Source organism: Hydractinia symbiolongicarpus, chromosome 10 (genome assembly GCF_029227915.1).
Source record: "Hydractinia symbiolongicarpus strain clone_291-10 chromosome 10, HSymV2.1, whole genome shotgun sequence".
NCBI classification, from domain to species: domain Eukaryota; kingdom Metazoa; phylum Cnidaria; class Hydrozoa; order Anthoathecata; family Hydractiniidae; genus Hydractinia; species Hydractinia symbiolongicarpus.
Window position 1 is genome coordinate 13,639,069 of NC_079884.1, and position 10,497 is coordinate 13,649,565.

General features: G+C 35.1%; 1 protein-coding gene across 1 annotated transcript in view; it reads right to left on the reverse strand.

Moving 5' to 3' along the window:
• Nucleotides 1-9,888, reverse strand: part of LOC130613152 (uncharacterized) — a 46,137-nt gene extending 36,249 nt beyond the window's left edge. The window contains exons 1-9 of the mRNA XM_057434478.1: nucleotides 9,633-9,888; nucleotides 5,547-6,095; nucleotides 3,122-5,441; nucleotides 2,538-2,857; nucleotides 1,808-2,435; nucleotides 1,291-1,505; nucleotides 1,060-1,211; nucleotides 648-780; nucleotides 412-567 (exon numbers count right to left, since the gene is read on the reverse strand). Coding sequence (XP_057290461.1) covers nucleotides 412-567; nucleotides 648-780; nucleotides 1,060-1,211; nucleotides 1,291-1,505; nucleotides 1,808-2,435; nucleotides 2,538-2,857; nucleotides 3,122-5,441; nucleotides 5,547-6,095; nucleotides 9,633-9,696 — 4,537 coding nt within the window. The 5' untranslated portion in view covers nucleotides 9,697-9,888. The remainder of the gene's footprint in view (nucleotides 1-411; nucleotides 568-647; nucleotides 781-1,059; nucleotides 1,212-1,290; nucleotides 1,506-1,807; nucleotides 2,436-2,537; nucleotides 2,858-3,121; nucleotides 5,442-5,546; nucleotides 6,096-9,632) is intronic.
• Nucleotides 9,889-10,497: the final 609 nt, after the last annotated feature.

The window sequence follows — 10,497 nt, forward strand, 5'->3', positions numbered from 1 at the left end:
TGTAATAAGAAGATGATGAATTGATAGGTTTTATAAGACACGGTAAAATTTGATTTGAAGCTGACTGTTCTTATTAATCATTGAATCAGTCTCATTTTTTCTTATTTATTTTGCATCAAAATTAGTACGTTATATGAAAAAATGTGATTAGTTTGGTTCGTAATAAACAATTGGTCCCATTTGAGTACCATTTCGCCATTACCAGTACCATTGTAGGTGAGTAAAGAAACGGTCACAAGCGAAAAGCATGAAAATTTATATCTTTTATTGTTCTTGGGAATGAATTCAGACTCTTCTTAGCTCGGATAAAAATAATTTTATATTTAAAAATAATTTTTTTCGACAAAATCTAAGGCGTTTGCTTGTTAAAAAATATGTTATTTTAACCTTGGAAATGCCCAATATTCTTACCTGACAGAATTACCAAAGAGACATTCGCTTTTTGATTTTTCGGAAAAAATTTATATGCACTTAACAGGAAGGTTTCAACCAACAGCCTCGGCTCTTGATTCTCTAGCACAGTCACCTCAAAAAGATTGTTCTTTGGTGTGATCACGGGATATGGATCTAAGAAAGAGATGAAAAAGAACGTAACGACCTCGAACATGTAGGCAGTTGTCACTGCAAGTCATAGGAAATAGACTTACCATAAACCTCCAAAGTAGCATTGTTCGTTTCTCCAGTTAGTGATAAAAAGTTCACAGAGCACTTGTATGAGCCGCTTTGCGTGATCTCGGTTGGGTCGTATGACAGTGTGTTGCTAGTTTCACCGGATATTAACTAAAAAGATGGTTTTGTGATACTTAATTGCAGAATAAATTTGTAAGAACAACGAGAACGGCTGAATAATAAGAACAAAAAAGAATAATGGCAAGGATGAGATCATACTAATGTTTTTGCTTAAAAAACATGACATTTTGTTAAATAAAAATGACCAAAATACAGGGATGGAATAAAAACACAATCAGGTTAAAGTCAAATTTCCTAAATAAATAAAAGTGTGTCAGTTATCATCTTTTTTCTTTCTTTTTTGTAGCTAGAAAGAAGGATTATAGGTACCTGTCCGTTTTTCCACCACCGGTATGATGGGACTAAACTGGTGACAACATTACATTGGAATGAATGTTTTGATCGTGTTGGAACGCGAGCACCTTCGAGACGCTGCACATTCAAGCCGAGGTCCTCACACAACACAGGTCCAGTGTTATCATCTAAAAACAAAGTTTGGCAACTTAAGCATCTATACTTCATTTATAACGTGCTAAATATTTTATGTCACGTTCAACTTACCTATGACAACAATTGATAATGTACTACCCGCCATAACAGTGTAAGACCCATCAGATTGAGAAGAGATTTTGAATGACAATGTTTGGAATTTTTGTAACGTCACAGTCCCAGATATGGTTATTGTGCCAATTTTTGTTCCATCGATTGTTGTTCGTCCTTTCAAGTTTGACAGTGAATCAGTCTCAGTACCAATATTGGTGTTGATTTCAAACCACCTACAATTTAATTAAAGATGATCAGAGGTACTGTGGAAGAGTGCACATAGAGATTATTACATGTAGTGTGGATGAGTGCACATAGAGATTATTACAGGTAGTGTGGAAGAGTGCACATAGAGATTATTACAGGTAGTGTGGAAGAGTAAGATTACATTGTTTTTTAAGAGCATGTAAACATTACACAAAGCTAAATTCAAACTGTTTATTTAGCTTTAAAAGACTCTTATTAAAATATCCATAACGTAAGAAAAAACACGCCTCTGAAGGACTCACTTAGGCTGGGCAATATATTAACATACCTTCTTGTTGACATGAGATTGTTGACTATGATAGCCATAGTTACACGGAACACGCCTGGTCTTAGGACTACTATAGCTCCGGAATCAGTTATAGAAACATTTTTAGCAAGGAAGGTTCCTTTAGTGTTCTTGGTATCCCAACCAGTGATCGCGTTGGCACCGCTGGTAAATGGTTGATTAGTTGTTTTGAAGCCCGATAAACCTTCGGTTAAGTTACTCGAGGCAAGTTCGTCAATACGTAAGACTGAACGTGTCGTTCCGGATATAAGCTGCCCTTGAAAGCCTTCACAATACACTCTAAATGTTAGGACGTCTTGATATTTTAAGTCCATAGCAAGAGATAATGCCATAGATTCTGGTAGGGAAGATGCTTGTGTATTTTGCATACGACCTTGAAGAAACTCTGTACCATTTATGAACACACCAACTCTAAAGCCACCACTTACACTTTCCAATCTAGCCGTAAATGAGACGATGTAGATACCGTCCTGAGTGACTACTACGTTCTCGTTTGTTGCGTCTGCAGCACCAATCGAGAATTTACTGTTAGTCTTCTCCCAGCCAGTAGCTGTAGTGTATACATTTGGCGATAATGTGACGGCGTTGTTAAGACTTGCGTGGTGTCCACCTGCGATGAGACAAAAATTAAATTTTTTCAATATTTATTGTTGGATTTTTTATATAATAAAAAATAACAGTTCACTTTGTGCCTGAAAGAAAATTTAATTACCATTAGCTTCTCTGGCAGATTTGATAAAATAAACAGAGTATCCTCCATCCATCGTTGCTGAGTTCAAATTTCCAGCTGTGCGGGAGGTAAGTCTGGTTGTTAAGACACTCCCTTTGCTCAGGTAGAGTAATTCTGATGTAGTTAAGGTTTTTTGAGTACCAAAACTGTTTACGGAGGATGTAATAACGTTCGTCCCATTTAAAATATTTGAGGTGATTTGATCTGCTGTTGTTGTGGTTAAAATTACGTTCATATCGACTGCATAGATGCCCTCCTGTTGAACAGTATACTGTGAGCTTCCGACGTTAAATCCAATGTTGCTGAATAAAAAAGTTGCATATCATTTTACAGTAAGGTAAACTGGAAAGTACGAACTTTCGCAGGTGACAAAATAATAAATTCCGCGAAAATTGATTTTTGCGTATGATTAAAACTTTTTAGTAAAAAAAAATTGTAAAATAGAGTGATTTATCGTAAAATTTAATTTCGCGATTTGGTGAAAAAATCGGTCGCTTCTCGCTATAAACGTATTTGATTTAAAGAACTCGATACTTTAAATCAATGACAAAAAACAGAATTTCTACCTGATGGTGAGTCCCATTGTGTTGTCTGCACTCCACGAGTTAATGTCATACGAGTTGCCTGTGGCGGTCAGAGTATTAACGTTGTCTTCCAAAATGACACCAGGTGTTTTGTAATCAGGTTGCAACTTGACCAAAGAGAATGTAGTTCCATCCTTCAATTCATATGATCCTGCAGACCCTCTTACCGCTATTCGAACTCTCTGATCCAATGTCAGGTAGATGGATCCAGCAAATGTTAAAGAGATGCTAGAGCTGTCTTGTTGGGTCACAGTAGCATACAAGCCAGAGGTAACGTCCTGGTTGTCAATTTGAACACTTATCTCGTATCGCCCATTTAACGAGCCGGCATTAAATAGATGAATGCAACCAGAGATGAAGAAAATACCAGGTTCTCGAACGTCAAAATCACTGTTTAGCTTGTTGTACTGCTGGCCGAGCAAGAACAGACCTGGTTTGTAGTTACCTCTTATCTCTACTCCACGTGATGTATCCAAGATGTTCTGACCCAACTGATTCCATCCAGTGTTTGTATAAGTTGTAGGAGCCGATGTACGAGCTAACAGACCAACATACTTCAATGGTTTATCACTTGGGTTTGTTGTTTCACTCCATTTTGCAAGCGAAAAGGTACTTCTGGTGGATATGGTAAATGAGCATGCTGCTCCACCCTGAATTTTTACTCCAACCTTTTCACCTACTAGCAGCTGGACCGCAGAAGAGAATGATAAAGTGACTTCGCCACCATTTGTGCCTCCTCTCACTAACCTTTGATCTTTTAAACCAATCTCCTTGTTGAACGTAAAGCTACCTCCCGACGTAACTCCATGAACTTGGAATAAGCCACTGGAAGAGCATGTGATTGAGGTAAATACAACACTAACAGACACAACATAAATTCCGGATGAGTCTGCCAAGTACTCAGAATTATTAAATTGGTTGTTAGTCTGAAATGGTGATGTTGATAAGATTGGGGTTGTACTCCACTTGTTGTAGGGAACAGGAACTGTGCTTCCAGCGGTATACGTATCACCAGTAAACGTTTGGACTTGTGCAAAGAAACTAGGTACTGCCCACTGAGGTCCGATATAAGAAATACTGAAACTTGTTCTTTCTGATAAGCTGTAGGTATCTGCTGTGGTCGCAGAATCAGATTTTACTTTAAGGGCAACGACTTGTCCAGCTCTTAAATTGACAAAACCAAAAATTTTAAGTGTGACAAACTTCTTTGGGCCATTAATGACTGAATAAAAGCCATTTTGAGTGTCTTCAATGCCATCAATTGTCATCAAGGCATGGATTTTGTTATTTGCAGTACCGATGACGTTATCTTGTAAAACGAACTGGATGTTGGCATGCACCGAATGAATACCACTATGTGAGGCAGTGAATTTGCCATTTATGTTGTCGAAATCTTTGCCGAACGAGTAGAGACCTTGACCTTGCACCCTCCATTGAGAGTGCAGATCTTGCCATACAGATGATGCTATGGTGATAGCATTGCTTAATCGTGCGCTGACACTCGAGACAATGTACCGCATGTTGATAACAGACAAAAATGACGTATCCTGGATTGTGAATTCCCTTCCATCGTATGCTGTCACAAACACACTGACAAACTGAGATCTTTGAATCAAGAAAATGCCTGATAAAGTTACTGATGTATCTCCATTTGCAGTTTTGGTGAATCTAGCGCTAACGCCGTCGTTGGGTCCAACTTCACCTGCTACTTTACTAACTGCAATGACAGCTTGAAGATCAGAAGCCGGTCCAATTATGTGTAGAATGGCTGTGATGTAAAATAAGTCAGTTGTGCCCACCTCAAATCTTTGTAACTGATTCAATGTCAAGCCTGAGGGTGAAATAAATTGACCTTTTGGTGAGTAGTTTGGCGTTTTTAAGTTGTTCTCGAGCGTTGCAAGATCAACACTAAGAACCCTGTTTATGATAAAGCCGCCAGTCGAGGGAAATGATTGATTGTGTGTAAAAAAGCTAGAAAATTCTCTAAAAGCTGCATTTGTTTCTCCGATGAAACCCATAGACCAAGAACTGGATTGTAGTACTGTAACTGGCCGGCCTGTACTACTTTTTAACTTTAACTCTATAACCATCCCCTTTGTCCACTTGAAGACTTGGTAGATATTAAGCGTAGCAACTCTGTTTGCTTGTGTAATTGTGACATCAGCAAGCGTACTTTCCTTTCCATCGAAAGTTACAGCTAGTTGATAATAACCCGCTGCATCTACCCTGATCATGATGTTCGTAGTAATCATGTAAGCTCCGTCGCAAATGGTTAGGAATTTTCCTTCTGTTTTTTGAAATCCTATAAACATACGTGAATAGATATTGTTTTTATGAAAGTTAATTTTAATACTATGTTAAAATTGTGTTGTGCGGGATGTAGCTTTAATTACAATATTGCACTTACCAGATAAACTTCGGTAAAGCTTCGCTCTTCCTTCCGTTATCCAAGGCTTTATAACGGAGTCGCTGTTGAAAGGGGTGTCATCTCTCACTTGTGCTAAATAAGCTGGTACTGACCCTGGTGGACCAATGTTGTGGAAACTGAAGCTGGAAGCTCGCTCGATAACGTAACTGCCATCAGTACTTGAATGTAATTGGATGGAGACAGTTTCACCGGCATATAGCTTTACGAAACCGGAAATAGCAAGAGTGTGCCTAGTACCAAAATATTGTTCCAAAGAGCTTTTCAGCCCTATTTTTGTGTCTTCCGTATCACCGTTCACTATTAACGCGAAGGTAAACTTCCCGTTGTCTATGTTACTGACGGACACACTGGCAGAGACGAAATAGATAGCAGTTATTGGTATGCTGACATCACTGGTTGTTAAATCTGCGTCGATGTTGTATGGACCGTTGGTTCCTGCTGGGACTTCCCAACCACTAAGTTTCGTCCAACCACTGGTGGCACTTATTAAATTCTGTAAATGAACATGAAAACCGATTTCTGGAAAGCCTAAAATTATAAAACGAAGAAATTGCATGAGTGACCTAGAAATGCCTTGGTGTTTTATAAAGGGTAAGAAAAACAACGTAAAGATCAAACATGATTCGGGATATCCAGCAACCAGCAAAACATGAAATATTAATCTTGTTTCTGCAATCTTTTACGCAAGACTATTGGATTTTTTAGCACTTCTAGGGGGAAATAAATTGCAAAATTTTTACTCCCTGTGAGCAAGTTCAAATGAAAATTAAAGCATTGGATCAGTATATTTTTAGATTACTCTTTCCATATAACAACCAGGATATTTGGCTTTAGTCTGAGATGTTTTTAATTTTTAGATGTTAAGCCTGGAATTGTTCTTATATATTTTTTTGCTTTTATGCAGCACGTTACAAATTTTTGTGGCAAAGTATAAGTGCCGCAAATTTGGACAAATATTTTTCGGGGTTTTTTTTAGGTTAGAGAAAATCTGTAAAGTTTAACCTCGCGATTATTTTGTTCTGATTTTTTACCCCCAAGCCTCTTTTTCATATAAAATTGTCCCAATAAGAAATAAGTGTAGATAAGAAGTCCAAAACCATAAGCATTTTAGTCTGCACGAAAAAATACAGAATAACGAACAAGCAAACAAAAAGATTGATAATTTTATTCCAAGAAATGTTGAAGTTATCTTATTCTAAACACAAACACAAATGTTAGTGAAAATATTCTTATAAACTAGGTTCTTGTAGCTAAAATAAACGATAATTCCACCCTGTATTTCAAGAGAGTTATTCCCTTATTTCACACTGCTATGTTTCTAAAGTTTAGCCTGGGATTATGCTTCACTTATGCTCCACTCAGAAAAAAATTCTTATTACAAAATATTCTTCTATCCTTAAATAACAACATAATTTTTCTTACCACCGGCAAACGGAATAGTGAAGGAGAGAAAAATTACACTGAGTCGCAAAGTTTTTTATTGGTTACTTATATTGTTCTTTGCTCACGTGATCATTATTGTGAAATCCTTATAATCTCCTATTATTCAAGGAGGTAAGATGGGGTTTGCTCTGAGAAATTAGTTTGTGTTTACTGGATGGATTTGAATTAGGGGCTCACTCTTGACACATTCGGTCGCGTCTAAGATTTCGTGTACGGGAAAAACTCAATTTTAATTAAATACGCTATAACTATAAAAATATTTTCCTAGACACTCCTTTTTGTATTCTAATATTTAAATGCTAAAGAACTAAAGTTCAAGTAAATTTCAAAACTGTAAAGGGCAAAAAAAATTGTTTCTTCTCTCAGCTCACAAAGAGACGGTCACTGATTGGAACCAACGCATAATTAGACTATAAAAGCAACTTAGTGTTGCTCCTAGCAACGGTTAAAATGTACAATCAGATTTCGCCATAACAAAAGAAATTGAATGCTGGTAATTAATTTCTTTAATTTTTTAATACAAATAAAGCGATGAGTCATTTTTTGGTGAGTCATGATGACTGCCCTGACAAAATGGAAAACAATATGTGTCGCTAACCAAAAATAATTTTTACTCGTTATTGTCTGAGCTTCAGAGTTCTGCCGATCTTACACGAAAGACACCAACGGGATGCAATTACTGTATTTAACAGTATAATCTATATGCATTATTACCTTATGGATCGAACGGTCAAAAAAAGTAGATAAATTTGAAAAGAAGAAATAGGTAGTAACACGTCTGAACTTTCGGACAAACTCATTTCGTAATGTATTTTTAGGTTGTTGACTAAGAGGTCGAAGAATCTTTCCCTTCAATAGTCAAAATAGACATTAAACTTGCTGTTATAGCAACTCTTATTGTGTGATGCATAGCGAATTAAAGTTGCCTATGCTATTATTAAAAAATGTATTGTTTGTGAGATTTAATGTGATAAAGACACAAATTGATTTACGTAATTGCTTAACGGCTGTCTCTAGCTTCCAGTTCCCTGTCGGTTTTGCAAGTGGTTCGACTGGACTCACTTGTTGGCTAAAAAAATTATCAGCCTCGAAAACTTCCCTTATATTTCAACCAACTATTGCAAATATTTCATTTCCTTCAAGTTATCTAAAAAATTTTTGTTGAGTCTTGATACACAAGAACCATGAAACTTGGCTTCAACCTAAGATGGTCTTATTTTGTTCTTATATTTTGAAATTTATTAACTATAAAAGTTTTGACTATTTTTACAGTATATAACGCATATTTGGGACAAAGGGAAAAAGTTGAGTAAAATCGCCCGGTCATGATTCTTATTTATTTCTTATTTTTAACAATTTTAAGCCTTGTTTTTTTTTTACAATATTTAAAGATTTATTATTTTTGGTGCATGTGTCAACAGAACTAATTTTAATCTCTGCAAAACTATCTTGTATGAAAGGGATTTTGTTTGTGCAAAGTTTAGAATTACCTTAAAGATATCTCCCTGTTTCTTATGAAGAAGAGAACAATTGTCAAATTTTGGCCTTCAAGTTTAACCATTATTTTCTTAAGGTCAAAATTGAAACGTTTTCTGTTATATTCATATTACTGGTAAAGTCTACAAATCCTTTATCAACTCCCCCATCTTAACAGGACATGTGTACCACCACAATAATTAAATATATTAAAAAAAATTAATGAAGAAAATTGCGAATACTTAATTATGTACAAACATTTTTTACGATCAGAAATCTCCGACATAAGTGTCAATTTCCTTTCATATAAACAATGTAATTTTTTATAATTGTTTTTGGCGGGAACATCAGAGCGCTACAGTTGCATAAGATAGCTAATCAATTTTAAGAGGGCTAATAAGAATTCTTACACACTTTTGTAATTGTATCCAATCGCAAGGTAAAAATCAAAACATGAGCCGACAGAACGATGCGACGAGAGATAAAAGTTTAAAAGGAAAATAATTTTTTATTTTATAGAATTAACGATGGCGAAATTTATAATATGTTGGTAATTTTTAATTATTTTGATAACAGCACTTGACCTTTTGTTTTCCTGAAAAATTTTAAATCATACCTTACTTGCAACATAAAATTAAACATTAAAATTTTTAAAAAATTTATACCTAAACGAATTGTACTTTTTTACTTTTTTTGTCTTTATTTTCACTTTGTGCTACTTTGCCTGATTTTATTTCATTACATAACATTGTTTTTCTGCTGATTTAAACTCCTTTTTTGTGTTTAAAACTTTTTATTATTTTTTATTATTTTTTCATTAAATTTCTAACTAGAAAATTTTCAAGTTTGAGGCGTTAATGAGAATCAAATTTTATGAGTCATTACACTCGAGAATTTGTTGAAGTAATTAAAATCACTTTAATTGTGCGCAGCACGTTCAAACCGCAAGCAGGAGAAAGTATTGCAAAAAAGAAGTGTAAAAAAACAAAAACAAAATGCAGAATGAAACAAATAAACAAACAATTTCCCGAAAATACAACTTCGCCTCTGTAGTTTATACGGATGCTTTTAGGATTAATTACTTAGGTAAACATATACGTAGAAAAATAATAAACAAAGCAATAAATGAATAAATAAAAATCTTACTTTGAGTTTTCAGCAGAATTGATAGTAAGACAAAACAGAAAATAAACTTTTTCCGTTCCATCATTTTAATCGATTACTTTTCCAATGTTACCTTACTCTCATAATAATATTACAATACTAAATTTCTAAATTTTTATTTCTAATATGGTCTAATAATGATTCTTTTCGAATTCGATACGTCTCTTTTTCAGAGCTGTAAGTCATACACACAACACCTTAGCATGCAATGCAAGAGTTGAATGATGCTTGGTTTGACAAAGTTGTTGACAATATAGGCGTGACGGATCGCTTTTAATTGTCTCTTGCAAACGAAGCTAGGTAACGAAGTGACGAACATAATACTACATAATTTTACTTTGTTTTATTTCAAACAGCGTGTCAATTTGAACGATTACCCATTTTGTAAAGGGAATTGTTGAGCACAAAACATTTTTTGCTGCATCGTTAGATTTTATTTAAACGACTGAGAAATGGAAAGAATAGAGTTTATTAGGTCTATTATCAAAAAAACAGAAATACGGGGGTTTAAATACAGTAAAAAAAATTAATTTTTGTTCTGGGATACACTCTTGGCTTTTTTTGAGAATAAAGTTGCAGCGTATACTATCGTTGTGCTTTATGAAGGTCACAATTAATTTTTCCAAAGGTGTCTTATGTTAATTTCAGCTTTAATTATTCCAAAAATGATGCAGTTACCCCCCTGTATGGCTGTACTTTGTAATAAATTAGTTATCATGGCTACAGCAATTATAATAGAAGATAAACGCATACATTGAGCATGCGTCACTTTATAAAATTCTGCAGACCGACTTTTCATTAGTCATTTTTCGTGAGATGCGTCCATATGCAATTAACATAATCTAGT